This window comes from Amborella trichopoda, chromosome 8 (genome assembly GCF_054954075.1).
Source record: "Amborella trichopoda isolate Santa Cruz 75 chromosome 8, AtrichopodaSantaCruz75HAP2 v2.0, whole genome shotgun sequence".
NCBI classification, from domain to species: domain Eukaryota; kingdom Viridiplantae; phylum Streptophyta; class Magnoliopsida; order Amborellales; family Amborellaceae; genus Amborella; species Amborella trichopoda.
In genome coordinates, this window is record NC_142343.1 from 3,040,919 (window position 1) to 3,058,647 (window position 17,729).

General features: G+C 32.6%; 2 protein-coding genes across 2 annotated transcripts; both read left to right on the plus strand.

Moving 5' to 3' along the window:
* Positions 1-2,259: 2,259 nt before the first annotated feature.
* Positions 2,260-5,141, plus strand: LOC18437774 (PAR1 protein). Its single transcript, XM_006847973.4, has 3 exons — positions 2,260-2,510; positions 4,007-4,336; positions 4,777-5,141. Exons 1-3 carry the CDS (start codon positions 2,435-2,437, stop codon positions 4,920-4,922), a joined length of 552 nt encoding a protein of 183 aa, XP_006848036.2. The 5' UTR covers positions 2,260-2,434; the 3' UTR covers positions 4,923-5,141.
* A 7,349-nt stretch (positions 5,142-12,490) lies between these two features.
* Positions 12,491-17,128, plus strand: LOC18437773 (uncharacterized). The gene is made up of 3 exons (XM_006847972.4): positions 12,491-12,681; positions 14,654-14,983; positions 16,731-17,128. Exons 1-3 carry the CDS (start codon positions 12,606-12,608, stop codon positions 16,868-16,870), a joined length of 546 nt encoding a protein of 181 aa, XP_006848035.4. The 5' UTR covers positions 12,491-12,605; the 3' UTR covers positions 16,871-17,128.
* Positions 17,129-17,729: the final 601 nt, after the last annotated feature.

Here is a 17,729-nt window from a genome sequence, read left to right on the forward strand (position 1 = left end):
CCCTTGGATACAAGACTTGGTCGGGAGATATTTTTTTGTAAGAGTGTGATTTGAATAAGGTTGCCACCATAAGCAAACAAAGTATGAGGCACCTTCAAATTTTGTCTTTTGATGGAGGTTTATTGTAAAAAATTCTTAGCATAGTACGTGAATATATTTTGGTCTCTAATAATAAAATTTTAAACTCTAAAATTGGTTTAGATCGAGCATATCTATAAACATATGAAAATCTTGCACTATTGTTTAGACTTGAAATATGTTTTTCTTTTTGTCATAACTACACATCTTGGGGTCGAGATAAATCAATTAGACGAATTTCCCTTGTCAAGACGACCTTTTTCGATGGATTTTTGAGGTGCACCATATTTCTACAGTTTAAGGTTGAGACCACATACAATTTTTCTTTTTTTTCAATTCAATATTTTAGGATCTATGTGAGTATCATCAAATGATTATTTTTGTAAAAAAAAAGAAAAATTTAGATTTTGAATTTTTATACAATTAGATCTTGCCTTTTGAAAATTGGAATCCAAACATTGAAAAAACTTTACGTCCATCATCTCGGCTTGAACATTATGGTTTTGAAAAAAATTTAGGATTTCAAAATCTAAAAATAGTTTATATTCTAACAAATTATCTAAATCATCTCTTTCGCCCTAAAGTAAGTGTTCATAGATCCATAAGATCTGTATTATCTTTTTAGTTTCAAATTTATTGTCCGTGTTCGAAATTGAATTTAGAAGCGTAGTCGAGAACGAGGATTTGAGGTGCGACTTTATTTTGTTTTGATGAAGCCTAGGCCTCACAGAAACTTCATCCCAAAAACAATGACGACGGAGTCAAATGCCATGCACGTTAAGGTCGACGCGTTCAGGCAAAAGTGGAAAGACGATTCACACCGAGAACCTTCTGGAAAGTGGAAAGAGCTGGAAACGTTCAAGAAAAAAAAATTAAAATGGAAAGAGCTCGAATCCTTGAACGTTTCAAGAAGAAAAACCCACCCTCCAAATGCAAAAAAAAAAAAAAAAAATTAATTCATTTCCACCAAAATCCAAAGGCCAACAGAGATAATTAATTAATTTGCTGATAAAATCAAAGGGAATAATTGTTCCTCAATCAATAGAGAGAAACTTAGAGTTGAAAGGTGTGGACCATTTTTACCCTAAAAAACACGCTTTATTGGGAACCCTACAAATGATCCTCCAAATTTAGTGAAGGCCAATTTATACCTCCTAATTTGCACACGCTAAAAAAAAGGATCTCCAAATTTAGAGACGCGTCCAAACTAAACAAGAAAAGAGGTGAGAGTCTAGAATTTCGAGAATTCCGAGGAGGCAAAAAATTTAAGAAACCGACTTCTCAGCGGAACCCGCGGGACCAACAAATCTAGCGGTGACCGCCAATAATTTGGTCACCAAATTTCCAAGGGTTGTAATGCGTTAAATTTAGAGGCAAAGAGCGTAGAAAACGTTGCCAAAAATTGGCTTGAATTTTGTGTACAGGAATATATCCCCTATCTTTTATCAAATACCCAAAGGCATCCAATTCTTTTAGTGATTATTTTGGGCTTCTATACCTAATTTCCAAATATAGCTCTTTATGGGCTTGGCTAGATGTGGCTCTAGTCAAGCCTAGATGTCTATAGGGTCAGCCTATCCTAGCTTGGACCGTGCCCAAGAGATAGCACAAGCCCGGTCCTAGTCATGTTCAGGCATGGCCAAGGCTAATAGACCTAATAACAAAAAAGGCAAACTTAAATGAAAGGAAAAATCGAGCTGGGCCAGGGTCAGTCATAACATGGCCTTGGCTTCTTACGATTGTTGGGCCTAGCTTAACGCTAGCCTAGCCCGGCCACATTTGTTGTGGGCTCTAGCTTTTTAAGACCGGAAGAGGTCACAACTGTAAAAAAAAAAAAGCTATATATTGTCTATATTAACTTGAAAGACAATACATACGTTAAAAGAAAATATATATTGTCTATCAGATTAATATAGAAAGTGTATATGTATTTTCAGGTTAATGCGTAATACGAAAGATGTATATATATATTCATATTAATATAAATGTATATTGTAATCAGTATACATTGAAAGGATATAATATATTTTCCTTTGGCAACATCAACTCACGGCCTCTTACCAAAATTTCAAAAGTTTGTTGTGCTGGGCATTATAGAAAGTACGGGGGGTTTTGGGGTCAATTCTTCCTAAAAAGTTAAAAAAGAAATGGAATAAAAAATAGGGATTGCAGGTTCACACAAACTTCCTCAAATTGGAGCCAAGTCGTTGGAAGCCGTTTAACCCAAGAAAACTAACCCTATTTAAACCCTTCCATTCCCCTTCTCAAGACAAACCCACCCAAGAAAAGGAGAGAGAGAGAGAGTTTAGAGAGAGAAAGAGAGCTTTTGTTTCAGCAAATTTGCAGAAAGGCATCAATGGCATCTTTCTGCATTGCAAAAATGCCCCTGGCATTGTTCTTCGTCCTCTCCATGCTCCTTCATGGCGCATTCGGTATGTAAAACTGATGATGAAATTTTTTCCTTCTTTTTAAAACATCATATTGATTTTTATGTAAATTTTGGTTTCGGCTCCTAAATGAAGAGCCTTCTTATAGCTGAATGAACCAAAATAATAAACCTTTTGAAATTCTACGACAAATCCTCTTTTTCTTGTTTTACGCATTTTGCTTGCCATTTATAACCAATTTTCATGTTGAAGATTGGAGAAAATTTGTTCAAATGTTGGCTGAATTGAAGAGAGCTTTATTATTATTATTATTAACTTGCTTTCTCTATTTTCTTTCTATTATATATGTGGTCTTTTTTCTTTTTTTTTATTTATATTTAATTAATAGTTTAAGAATACTAAATGTTATTAGGGGAAAGGTTTCTATATTTCTCCTACAACATAGAAGATAAATACTCTCTCCCATCCAGCCGTCCAATTTAGATCAACCACTCACCATTTGATTTAGATTAGACATCTCAAAGTATTTTATTTTATTTTTACAAATTTTATGAATATAAAATTTGGTACATACCATCTTTGCAATATGGCGCATCTAAAAGACATTAAAAAGAATTTTTTAATGAAATATAATGACCAAAATACTTTATGAAACTTTCAAAGGTATTTTGGTCATTTTATTGAAAATATTTTTTTATATTTTTCAAGTGCGAGTTTAATAGAGGAGTAGATGTCCAAAATTTGGTGTCAAAATATTTTGTATAAAAAATTAAAAATAAAATAATATAGTGATGTGACAATGTGATTAAGACCATCTCAGCCGTTCTATTGAGAATGGATGGTTGAATAAGAAGAAGTATATAAAAACCATATTAATAAGCTAATAGATTTCCCTCTCCTGCGGAAGTATCCATTTACTCCCTCGGGTATAACACATGCAAAGAATACCTTTTAGATCTCAAAACTTGGGGAAGTAATCTCTACAACCCATCAACTCATACCAATAAATTTTTTCTTGAAATAAACCCTCGGTCTACTAAAATAATGCCTCAAGATTGAATAGAGACCATCCAATTTTGGAAGAGCTAATCTAAGTGTCATGAAACTCAAAATTCAAATTTATTATTCTGAAAATACTGATGTAATAGTTTTTATGTGGTTTCCAAAATTTTAGACTAAAATAATTATTCTAAAGAGGTGTTTTGCACAAGGGAGCAGACTAACAATATGATCCGTGGGAGCAGAGTACACGATAGATAAATTTCTCTATTATTTTATATAGTAATTTTTAGATTTCAATCGAGTATGGTCGGCAAAATGTTTTTTTACAATAAATTCTTATGAAATTCCAAGTCAGTGGAGTACCTATTTGATATGCTCTAGAATTTAATATACTATTTTGATATACTCAGCTATTTAATGTAGCATTTGCATATTCGCCTTCTGTTCATTTTAAACCAGGATGTTAGTGATTCCCGCCCATATACCCTTAACCTCTCTCTCTCATGTGTGATTAAACACTGGCCTCCATGGTTTTGCAGCTGAGATTGTATGCGAGAATTTGTCGAAAGACAAGTGCGCCTTTTCAATTTCATCAGCTGGCAAGCGATGTGTGCTAGAGAAATACGCAGGGAATGATGGTGATGAGGCAGAGTTCCAGTGCCGCTCCTCCGAGGTGGTGGTCGAGAGGCTCAGCGAATGGATCGAGACCGAAGAGTGTATTCAAGCATGTGGACTTGATAGAAACTCTGTCGGGATCTCATCGGACTCACTCCTCGAGCCACAGTTCACTGCTAAGCTTTGCGCAACAGCTTGCTTCAACAATTGCCCTAATGTTGTCGATCTCTACGTCAATCTTGCAGCTGGAGAAGGTATTGACGTCTAACTCTTTTAATTTTTTCTTGTTGGGTTGATATAAAGTATAGGGAAATTAATAAAAAATATACCTAATCTAAGATATAATTATTTAACATTTTACTTTTTGTTTAATTTAAAAAAGTCTAACAAAAAACACATGAACATAAGTTGAAGTAATTGAAGATAGTTAAAATGTTAAATAGTTGATCTTTTAGCTGTATTTTGATAAATTTTCGTAAAGTAAATATTGGACTATCCTTTTATATTAGGAAGATAGCCCCTGTTTTTTTCCACTAAGAGAAACATATCGATTACTAAAATTTGGGGTCCCAAAAATCCTCTGTTTTTGGAGTCGGCCTTTAATCCCCTCTATTTCTCATGTTTTTCTATTTAGATTTACTTTGTAACAATTTCCTTTTCTAACAATTTTTATGTAAATGGTGTTTTTGAGCAGGGGTGTTCTTGCCTGAGCTATGTCAAGTGCAAAGAATCAACCCAAGACGCGGCATGGCCGAGCTTCTGAGCTCAGGAGTTGCGGGGGGGCCTGAGCCCTCTGTTGCAGCGTTTTCAATGATTGCCCCATCTCCATCTGCCATATAAATTTAGAACTTTTTGTTTCTCTTTTTTGTGAAATTCTCTCATTCTTGTACATGATTGAGCAGATGATTAAAGGGGGGTTCACACTTTGTTAGTTTTTTTATGAGAGCTTAAGCATTTGTTCAAGCTTTATAGCCGAGTTATACACACCTATTCTTATATATTACAGTTCTGTTATGATCTATGAATAAACAGTATACTTACGAGTATTGCTAATTACAATCATAAGTATTTATAGTTAAATAAAATTTCCATTTGATTCGTTTGGTGAATTTAAGCATAGATTCCCTCTGGCTTCCAGCACAGATATAATAAAACATATCGTGTTTTAAAGGTTATGACTTCTGAGCAGTCATTGATCGTAACAATAAATATTCCAAATAACGGATTATATTTGACAATGGGATTTTATATAATGAGACCGTATGCAAGGAGGTCACAATTACGGCAACCATATGACATGAAATCTGATAGCTTAGGAATGTCACTAGGTTTGGAAAATTTTTTTTGGAAATTGGAGCTTGGTCAGTAGAATAAATGCAACCGTCAAATTTCACATCTAACGGTCAAGATTATTTGTGACCATCTTATACCAAAAGTAAATGGTCTCATCGTATACTTTTCCTTTTGAGAGTACCCCTTGGTATAACTATTATAACACTTGTTAAGGCATGTTTAATGCATTATAATTTTAGCGGTTCTTTGTTTTTGCCTGTGATTTTACAAACTTCGATCCAGATTAGAATTAGCAATTGACTCGGTATTGGGAATCAACCTAGTTAAGAATGCCAACCCTATTACACAAAATTTCTCGGTTCCCAAAACCTACATTCATTGTCTTTTCTATTTTTTTTTGTCGATTGGCCAATCATGACGTTAAAATATTGGTTGCTAAAATGGTTTTAAAAAAAAGACCAAAAAGAGGAGTTTAATGTATTAAATGCTTTAAAGTAAGGACCATGTTTCTATGTGGCAAAGCCCACATATGTAGAAACGCAAGACTATTAATAAATATATTTTTGAGATGGTTTTTTGGACTTAATTTTTAAAGACATATAAAGTCTAACATGGAGATCATGAAAATGAGAAAATAAATAAATTTTAAAAATAAAAAATAATAATTATAATATGAAACATTTGGACTGTTAATTTTCATTATTTTTAGATGAAACACCTATTTGTATCTATCTTTAGATGAAACACCTATTTGCATCTATCTTAAAGATAGATGATTTACACTTTTTGGACCGTATATATAGTCATGCGGTCCAGCCGACATGAAATAATTGTATCTTAAAGATAGATGATTTACACTTTTTGGACTGTATATATAGTCATGCGGTCCAGCCGACATGAAATAATTGTCCTTAAATTAATCGGGCCTACCCTGTAGAGTGAACATTAATGGCCATCTAGGGAACTTTATCAAATTATTTTTCGAAGAAGAGCAATTTAATACTTTAATCATTCTGATGAGCAATTTAATACTTTACTTATATCTTCTATTTAATTTCAAAATACCCATAAAAGTACATATGGTCTTGGCTCAAAATAGTTGCAAATGGGCAGCTTTCAATTCATAGGTTTCTAATCATGAGTTTTATACGGGATTTTGTATTGTGATTGTATTAATATCATAGATTTAGACATTTTGTTTCAATATAAATCCCGGGAAATATTGAGAAAATGTAGGAATGCTAGGGCATAAAAAAGAAAACGAAGTGACCCCTTTTTTTATCATTCCGAAGATAAAATGTTGAATATCTTATCTTTTGTGGGTATTTTTATAAATTTTCCAGCCATATATTTGTGATTTTGGAGGTTTATATTGTCAACAAAAAAAAGAAAATCTTATTATACAATTTTTTTTTTTTTGAAAAAAATCACCCCTTATATACAATTTTCTTTGAGTATATTAATAAAAAAACTAAATTCCTAAGAAGACTATTATATAGCCTTTCATAACTAGTATAAAAGTGCGAGCATGGCCGGCGGCAGAATATCGTATATCAACTCCCTCCATCAAAAGAGCATTACAGGAGTTTTTTTTTTATTTAAAATTTTGGGATCTAAAATCGTCGTCTAGAAAGAATTTTTGGCAACAGAAATCTCCATGAGGGCTTTAAAATCAATTTTCAACATTGAGAATAAAATTCGAAACTCAAAAAATAGTACAAATCTTGTGAATATATAAACATTTATTTTTAGTGTGAAGTGGACGATCTAGATAATTTGTTGTAATGTACACTATTTTTAGAGCTTGAAAGCTTTTTTTTTTTTCATAACCATAATGTTCAAGTTAAGATGATCAATGTGAAGATTTTCTAATGCTTGAATTGATTTTTTTTTTTTTTTTTTTCACAAGCATAATTTACAACCGTTTTCCTCTTCTAAAAGATAAATATTATTTTCTTTTTCCATTTTTAACCCTGATATATCATCAGTTGCCGCATTCTATCAGTGTAAGCCTTCGGCCTCGCACACCGCAAACCGTTATGGCAGTATTTTCTAAAAAAAACTACGTTAATATCCCTATGAATTACTGTTATTATAGAACCAGCCCCCAAAGTTTGGTTTTAGTCTGTGCCCATTTTTTCCAATTTTTTTTTTAATTTTTTTTCCAAATTATTCTTACTTTGGTTGAAGGGCTGCAGTTTAATCATCGCTTTTTTTATTCTGGGCTGGAGTTTAATCATCGATTTTTTTATTTTTTTGGGGTAAGTAAGTGGGGAGAGGGCCCCTATTCTTGGTAGGAATTGAGCGTAAGATAGAGGTGCAAATCGTCAAGTGCTAACCAATTAAGCCTTGGTTCTTTTTCTAGAATTTAATTTTTTTTCACTCATATTGCCATACTTAGGAGCCTAAAGGTAAGTTCATGTGCAAAAAAAGATTAAATCTCCTAGATCTTCTAGGTTATAAGTTGGAGCAATTAAAAAATAATAAAAATTTTAACAAAAAAGCAGTGTTTAAAAAATTGGAATGCACAAAGTATCGGGAATCAACCGGATCCCTCCATGAGTAGGCCGGTTTCATCCAGGCTATATTGGTTCCAATTTTTTTTTTTTTTTTATTTTGTTTTGGTTTTTTTTTTTTAACCACTGAACATGCTGGTTTGGGGTAATTTTGACTTGTTATAACCGGTTTTTGACAAAACTGACCAAGTAATTTTTTCTAGTTCGTTTTTAATTTCTGGTCGGTAAACTAGATCACTGATCCAGATCACCAATCCGCCGAACTAGATTGAAAATCCGAAGGGCTATCAGGATCACCGAAACATTAGGAAAAATAATTCATATAAAATCAAACCTTTTAAAAGGATTTCTAAAATAACGGTAATTCATAAATACATTAACATAAATTTCTTTATTTTTCTACAATATTGGGGACAACCTAACCTAAAATCGCCCATATCAGTAGAGGCCACTGCCATAGCATAAAAACGCTTTTCCTCTGAAATATACAAATTGAGGTATCCCTTGTCCCTCACCAGTGGGGTGTTTTGGCATAAGGTAGAAAATCCCTTTCACCACACTTTGAAAAACCTTTTCATGGTTGTAGACACTTAAAATTTGAGTGATGCATAACTGAAATCCATCTCTCATTTAGACATCCACATAAGCCTTCACAGACACTATAGGCTCACCAACATCTTGCAGGGAATCATGAGAGCTTTCCAATACTCTAAACTTCATTTCTATGTTAGAAATGCTCTAGTTAAAACACTGAAGCTCGCCAGCCAAGGACCAATCTGAAGTAATGGTGGCAATGGGCCGGGTCTGGGTCTAAATATTGGATCCAAACACTATTTGGACCTGGGTATGATAATATTTTTCGAGTTCTATTTAATAAAATATATTAAAATGTGGTTTAATATATAGATATTTTAACTTTGGGTCGGGTCCAATCTGGTCAGGATCCGGTCCGACGAATACAAGTCCAGTCGGGTTTGAATCCCATATTGACTCGGACCCGACCCGATTCGTTGCCACGCTCAAGAAAAATTCATGACAAGAGTAGAAGATTCCATAGGTGGTTTGGGTTGGCTTTAATGAGAATTTTGTGATCAAAACACGCAATTCTTGACTATTAGATCGAAACCCTAAATCTTGAACCTTCACCTATAAATACCCCATGAAGAGACATTGGAGGGCCAGACATACAAAAACTCTATCAGAGTGAGACAAGACCCGAGCTATAGGAGCCCTAGCTTTTGAGCCAAGACTTTCCAAAATACCCTTACATCCTTAGATTTCCATCATCGCCCTAGATTTAGGAAGTTAAATCCGGGAGCTTAACCACATAGTGACTTATAACTACCCTTAAACCTAGGAGTACCTTCCAACTTTTCAAATCCAAGCATTAAACCTCTAATTCAGCCTCTATTATATTTTGAAAAAGTTTATATAGAGCTGAGGCTGTGAACAAAGAAAGTAGAGACTACCTCAAAAATTTCACTAGAAGAAGTTGTTTTGATGCTCAAATATCCTCAAATCAATCATCTTGACTTCGAGATGCATAGACATGAGAAAAAAATGGATTTCAAGTTTTGGAAATAGTGCATCTTTAACGTATTTTTGGAACGTCAATTTTCAAGTTTTTAAAGATCTACTCGATCTATACTATTTTTTAAATATTAAATTTTATAATTAAAGATGAAAATATTTTTTAAGGATTTTCAATATTGAAACTACATTTCTTAACACTATTTGAAGGTGCACTTTACTTTGATTGATAGGGTACAGTTTGTATAGGGTGCGGTCTGTATATGGTTGAGGCTCTAAACAATCAAAGTAAAGCACACTTTCAAATAGTGTCAAGAAATGGAGTTTCAATATTGAAAATATGTGTTTATTTTATTTAGTAGTGATTTCATGCAACTGTTGTATCACAGTATAATGCAACCACACTTTTAGAAAACTATGTTTGAGGTATTTGTATGACCCAAAATTTTGCACACACACTCTCTTCATCTCAATAATAATAATAATAATTTGTACTCTATATATGGTCAAAATGAGTCATCTCCAACAATGAATGTAGACCGTTCATTTAATGAATTTCAAGATCTAGGTTTTTATGAATCAAAATCATTTTTTCTTTTTTAATATTATTAATCTAATGATAATTAAATTATCTAAAAATTTTGAAAATAAAAATGATCGTTCTAAAGCCTAGATCTAAGCATCTCACCAAAATGGACGACCTATATTAATTGGGCTAAAAATATATTTTTAGGTTATATTATCAAATTCTTCTTTTTGTGATTGTTTATTAGAATGAAAAGAGTGTATATTTTAAAACTTGGATCATACAAATAGCCCTGACATGATTTTTGAAAGTTATTGCATTATATTACTATACAAACATTGTATGAAATCACTATCCATATTTATTTGTAAAGTAATATACAAAGAAATCATTTACTTTTAGTACAAGATGGTCACAATACTCCTCCCCATTACATTTCGGGTGGCTGTAATTGTGTAATTGACTAGGCTCTAATTTCAAAAACAAAATTCTTGAGCTTTGTGAGATACTCCAACCCATCCAATTAGATATCTAATGGCTCTAACTGATGGTAACTTGCTTGCAAAAATGGTAAATGATTTAGAGAGATCGTGACATACTTTTGCTGGGGTAAATGGGTTTAGTTTTGAAACCATTTTCCAAACCATTTATTTTATTTTCTCTCAAATAACCCATCTCTTGGTCTGTCTTGTCCTGGATGGGCAGGGCATGACATTGAAGGTGAACCTGAATATTTTCCATTATGGGATGTGGTATATTATGAGACTATTTATTCTTGTTACAAGAGGTCACAATTATTCCAAACTGTTACATGTCAAATTAGATAGCTTTGAATGTGTCATGAAGTCTATGAACAATCAAAATAAATGATATACTTTTCCTTCATCTATTCATGAATGGCAATGATCAGCTAATTGTACAGGTCCAGGTCGGCGTCAAACTTGACCAGTCCGAGTCCGGTATATTTTAATATAAAATACACATAATTTATATATGGGAAAAAGTTTATATAAGGTTGCAACCTTAATTGTAGAACTACGGATGCACCTTAAAAATCCGTTGGAAAAGGTTGTTTCAATGTTGAAAAACCCTCCAATTAAGCATCTCGACATTGATATGTATGAATATGAAAGAAAAAAGGATTTTGAGTCTCAAAAATAGTACATCCTACAACACATTATCTAGACCATCCATTTTCAAATTTTCATATATTTATTGATCTACTTGATTTTGACCATTTTTGAAGTTTAAAATTTTATAATTAGATATGAAATTAGATTTTGAGATAACCCTAATAATATTTTACATCAAAATTATATGTTATGACCAAATTTGAAGGTGTCTCTTAATTGGATTGTTTAGGTTGTAACTTTATAGAAACCACACCTTATATATATATATATATATATATATATATATATATATATATAGGTTTGGTTAAGCTACACCACAAGTGCTTAACATGCTCTACATTTTTAGAAATTTAGATACCGTTATCCTATAGTACAGTAACTTTTTGTTTAGGGGTATTTTAAGTAATTAGTCAAGAGTAACCTAATAATTCTTAATAGAAACAAAAATATTTATTAACAATAGTGGACAATGACATCACAGATATAATGTGTGACATCACCCACAAGATGTGTTAATTGTTTTTAACTACTAATAGAATGCTACTATTTTGTTATAAAAATATTCATTTTTAAATGGCCAAAAATGCCCTTACTTGAAAAATTTTGTATTACAATTTAAAGGTATTTTAGTATTAAAAAATGTTGAGCACTTTAATAGTCTACACTTGGTGGTGTAGCCTAACAAAACCCTTATGTACTTATTTATTTAAATAGTAGAGATAGAAAACTCGTTAAACTTAAGAGTCAAAGAGCAAAGAAAGAGTTGTCAAAAATTGGCCCGAAAATTCTTTGGATTCTATAGCTAATTTTCAAATATAGCTCACCATGGGCTGGGCTAGTTGTGGCTCTAGTCGGGCTCCAATGCTTATAGGGTCAGCCCGAGCCTGTCCTAGCTTGGGCCATGCCCAAGAGAGACTAGCACAAGCCCGACCCTAGCCTTGTTCAGGCATGGCTAAGGCTAATAACCTAATAAAAAATCGGCAAAATTAAAAGAAGAAAAAAATCGAGCTGGGCCAAGGCCAGCGATATCACGGTCTTCACTCAGGCGGCCTTTTCGGGCGTAGCTTAGCCCGGCTACATTTTGTGGGTAGGCCCTAGTTTTTTTTAGGATCTGAACAAGTCACACCTAAGAAAGGAAATTATATACATTTTTTATATTAATCTGATAGACAATATATATGTGAAAAGAAAGTGTATATTGTGATCCGTATATATAAAAAGAGTATATACAATGATCATAATTATATTTTATTTTTTAAATATTATATTGATCACAATATGCACTTTCTATATATATACTCATCAGAATATACGCCTTCCATATTAACTTGATCTTCCATATTAAACAGATATCTAAATCGTTGGCAGCCGTTTAACCCAAGAAAACTGACCCTATTTAAACCCCTCCATTCCACATCCCGCCTTCCAATCTCACGTACAAAAACCCACCCAAAAAAAGAGGACAGAGAGAAAGAGAGCTTAGAGAGAGAGCGCTTCTGTTTCATCAAATTTGCAGAAGGCATCAATGGCGTCTTTCTGCATTCCAAAAATGCCCCTGGCATTGTTCTTCGTCCTCTCCATGGTCCTTCATGGGGCACTCGGTATGTAAAAACTCATGACTTTTACTTCTTTTTAAAACATTCTTTTTAAAATCTTCTTTTTAGGTCGAAGATTGCATAAGATTTGTTGAAGTTTTGGCTGAATTGAAGAGAGCTTCATTGTCATTGTTGTTGTTATTGTTGTTGTTATTATTGTTGTTATTATTGTTATTATTATTATTGTTATTATTATTATTATTATTATTATTATTATTATTATTATTATTATTATTATACCCCCCTTTCCGGCCGTCCAATGTTATTGGGAAACGTTTATGTATTTCTCCTGCAATGTACAAGATATATACTCCCCCTTCTGGCCGTTCAATCTAGATTAAGTGAGCCACTCACCATTTGATCTAGATGTAACGCTTCAGAATATTTTATTTTTAATTTTTTTCTTACAAATTTATGAATATAAAATTCAGTATGCCCCATCTTTTAAATGGGACGCACCTAAATTTTTTTTTCGATAAAATATAATGACTAAAATACCCTTTGAGACATTCAAAGGTATTTTGGTTATTTTATTGAAATTATTAGTTTGATATATTTTTACAAGTGCGAGTTTGATATATTCTTACAAGTGCGAGTTTAATATAGAGTGACCCCAAAATTTGGTGTCAAAATATTTTGTAGAAAAAATTAAAAATATAAGTGTAGCGATATGATGTTGTGATTGGGTCATCTCAACTATTATATATAAGTTTTATACGGTGGGGTAAACATAGAAACCATTTTGATACGCTAAAAGATTTCCTACTCCTGCGGAAGTATACTATCCATTTACTCCCTTAGGTATGACATATGAGGAATACTTTTTAGAATTCAAAACTTGGGGATGTAATCTCTACACCCCATAAACCAATGTTAATGAATTTTTTTTCTAAAATAAACTCATTGTGTACTAAATAATGCCTCAAGTTTGAATAGTCTCTCTAATTTTTGAAGAGCTAAACTACGTGTCATAAAACTCAAAATTCAAATTTGTTATTTTGGGAACTATAAATCTTATATGGTCATCAAAATTTTAAACTAAAATATTTGTTCTTAAGAGGTGTTTTGCACAAGGGAGTAGACGTACGATAGATAAATTTCTCTGTTCATTTTAGGGAAAAGTTTATATAAAGTTGTAACCTTAAAATGTAGAATCCCAAATGCACTTCAAAAATCTATTGGAAATGTTGTTTTAATGTTGAATAAACTCTCTAATCGATCATCTTGACATTAAGATGTATGAATATTAAAAAAAAAGTTTGAGTCCTAGAAATAGTGCATCTTGCAACACATTATTGAGACTATCTGTTTTCAAGATTTTTATATATTTATAGATCTACTTGATTCTAACTATTTTTAAAATTTAAAATTTTCTAATTAGGTATGAAAATAGATTTTAAGATAATACTAGGAATTTTCTACAACAAAATTACATGTTATGATAAAATTTTTAAGGTACGGCTTAATTGGATTGTTTAAGGTTGCATCCTTATAAAAACTGCACCATTCTTTTTAAGGCAAAGTATATACCATTTATCTTTGGTATAAGGTGGTCACAATTAATCTTAACTATTGGATGTGAAATTAGATGGTTGCATTTATTCCATTGACCAAAACTCAAATCTCAAAGATAATTTCTCTAACTGGGAATATTGGATTTACATCAGATGGTTTTACATAATTGTGACCAGCTTGAAATATAAGACAAATGATCTCATTGTATACAATCCTTGTTTTTAAATTTCAAATCTAGTGTGGATGGCAAAATAGTCTATTACAATAAATTGTTATGAAATTCCAGGTCTCTGGAGTAGCTATTTGATATAATGTACCATTTTGATATTCCCTTTCGGCTAATTTTAAACCAGGATGTTAGTGATTCCTGCCCATGTACCCTTTACCTCCAACCATGGAGACCAAATCTTTCTCTCTCTCTCATTCTGTGTGTTCCTAAACACTGGCCTCCATGTTTTCGCAGCTGAGATCGTATGCGAGAATTTGTCGAAGGAAGAGTGTGCCTTTTCAATTTCATCAGCTGGCAAGCGATGTGTCCTAGAGAAATATACAGGGAATGATGGTGAAGAGGGAGAGTTCAAGTGCACCTCCTCTGAGGTGGAGGTCGAGAGGCTCAGCGAATGGATCGAGATCGAAGAGTGTATTCAATCATGTGGACTTGATAGAAACTCTGTCGGGATCTCGTCGGACTCACTCCTCGATCCCCAGTTCACTGCTAAGCTTTGCGCATCACCTTGCTTCGACAATTGTCCTAATGTTGTCGATCTCTACTTCAATCTTGCAGCTGGAGAAGGTATTGACATCTAACTTTTTTTTATTTTTTTTTCTCGTTGGGTTGATATAAAGTAAAGGGAAATTAATCAAAATATACCAAATCTTAACGTTTTAATTTTTGTTTAATTTAAAGAAGTCCACCAAAAAAACACATCATAAATAGTTGATCCAGCGTTTTAAAAAACGCCGAGTCGAACCGGACTCGCCCGGTTCGACTCGAAAATCGTGAAAAGGGACCGGATCGCCCAAAAAATCGGAAATCGTCCGGTTCTAGAGAGAACCGGACGATTCTGTACAGTGAATCGGCGATTCACTGTACGGAATCGGCGAGTCCGAATAGTGAATAGGCGATTCCGTACGGAATTTTTTTTTTTTTTTTGTAATCCATGATAGATTTTTTTTGTAATACTTGATCGATTTTTTTGTAATCCATGATCGAATTGTTTTTGTTTTTTTGTAATCCATGATCGAATTTTTTGGTTTTTTGTAACCCATAATAGAATTTTTTGTAATCCATGATCGAAATGTTTGTTTTCTTTTCTTGTAATCCATGATCGATTTTTTTGTTTTTTTTTTTTTTTTTGTAACCCATGATAGAATTTTTTGTAATCCATGATCGAATGTTTTGTAATACATGATCGAAATGTTTGTTTTTTTTTTGTAATCCATGATCGAAATGTTTATTTTTTTTTTTGTAATCCATGATTGAATTTTTTTGTTTTTTGCTTTTTTTGTAACCCATGATAGAGTTTTTTGTAATTCATGATTGAATTTTTTGTAATCCATGATCGAACTATTTTTTTCTTTTTTTTGTAATCCACGATTGAATTTTTTGTTTTTTTTTGTTTGTTTTTTTTGTTTGTTTTTTTTTGTAATCCATGATCGAATTTTATGTAATCCATGATCGAATTTTATGTAATCCATGATTGAATTTTTTGAAAATTTGTGATTTTTTTTGTTTAATCCATGATCGAATTTTTTTTTGTAATCCATGATAGAATTTTTTGAAAATTTGTGATTTTTTTTTTAATCCATGATCTATTTTTTTGAAAATTTGTTTTTTTTTTTTTTAATCCATATTATTCAAAAAGAAAACGAGAAAGATGATGATTCTGATGCCACCCTATCCCAGCCATATTATTCACATATCGAGTCCCAACAGCAACAGTGTAGGGATGAGCACGAGATACTGTAAATTAAATGCTGAATGGCGGTTCATGCAGGGAAAGAACATATCAATATTCGTAGATTCATTCAAAAACATGGAAATTCTTAATGGATTACCCTCATTTTTTATTGAATTCCTAAAAAACAATATTTATAATGAATTTTAATAATTTTTTCGAATTTTTTTTAAGCTTTATTCTGACCGATTCACCCGATTCCCGATCCAGATCGCCGATTCGCAGATCCGGATCGGTTTTTTGGAAGCCGGATCCGGGTCACCGATCCGTTTTTTAAACCATTGAGTTGATCTTTTAAATGGCTCAATAGTTTATCTTTTAGGTTTATTTTGATAAACTTTTAGGTTTATTTTGATAAATTTTCCTAAAGTAAATATTAGACTATCCTTTTATATTAGGAAGATAGCCCCTGTTTTTTCACTAAGAGAAACATATTGATTACTAAAATTTGATGTTCCAAAAATCCTCTGTTTTTGGAGTTGGCCTTTAATCCTCTCTATTTCTCATTCTTTTCTATTTTAGATTTATTTTGTAACAATTTCCTATTCTAACAATTTTTATGTAAATGGTGTTTTGGAGCAGGGGTGTACTTGCCTAAGCTATGTCAAGAGCAAATAATCAACCCAAGACGCAGCATGGCCGAGCTCCTGAGCTCAGGAGTGGCAGAGGGGTGTGAGCCCTCTGGTGCGGCGGCTCCAGCTCCATCAGCCCTAAAAATTTAGGCCTTCCTTTTTTTCTCTTTCTTTTTTATGAAATTCTCTCATCATTGTACATGATTGAGCAGAGGATTAAAGGGATCCACTCTTTTTTAGATTTTCGATAAGAGGTTAAGCATTTGCTCGAGCTTTGTAGCTGAGTTATTCGATAAGAGGTTAAGCATTTGCTCGAGCTTTGTAGCTGAGTTATACACACCTACTGTTATATTTTAGGGTCTTGTTATGATCTATGAATAAAAAGTACACTATGTTATTGACTAAAAATTTATGAGTATTGCTTCTTACAATTATAAGTAATCTTTATTTATTGTTAAATCAAATTTCCATTTGTTTCGTTTTGTACATTTAAGCATGGATTCCCTCTAGCATCAAGCACAGGTATAATAGAACATATCTCGCTTATAACGTATGTTATAACTTATGTTCACGGATGATATTTGAGAATACCAATTGGATAACTATTATGACACTTGCCAAGGCATGTTTAATGTCCATTATCATGCTAGGTTCTTTGTTATATTATCGGTGATTTAAAAACCCCCGATCCAGAATAGGCGATTCCTTCTTGGTATTGGGAATCAACCTAGATCAAAATAGCAGGCTTGTTTGACAAATTTTTTGTTTCCCAAAAAGATATTCATTTTTCTTTTCCTTTTTTGATTGGCCTATTTGGATATTAAAACATTGGTTCCTTTAAAAAAAGAAAAAAGGAAATTTAATATAAAGAAAAGATTTCTATACTTCCTCTACAACATAGAAGATCTATGCTTCCCCTACCAACCAGCCATCCAATTTTGATTAAGAGAGCCACTCACCATTTGATCTTAGATCTGAAGTCTCAAAGTATTTTTTGTTTTTAAAACAA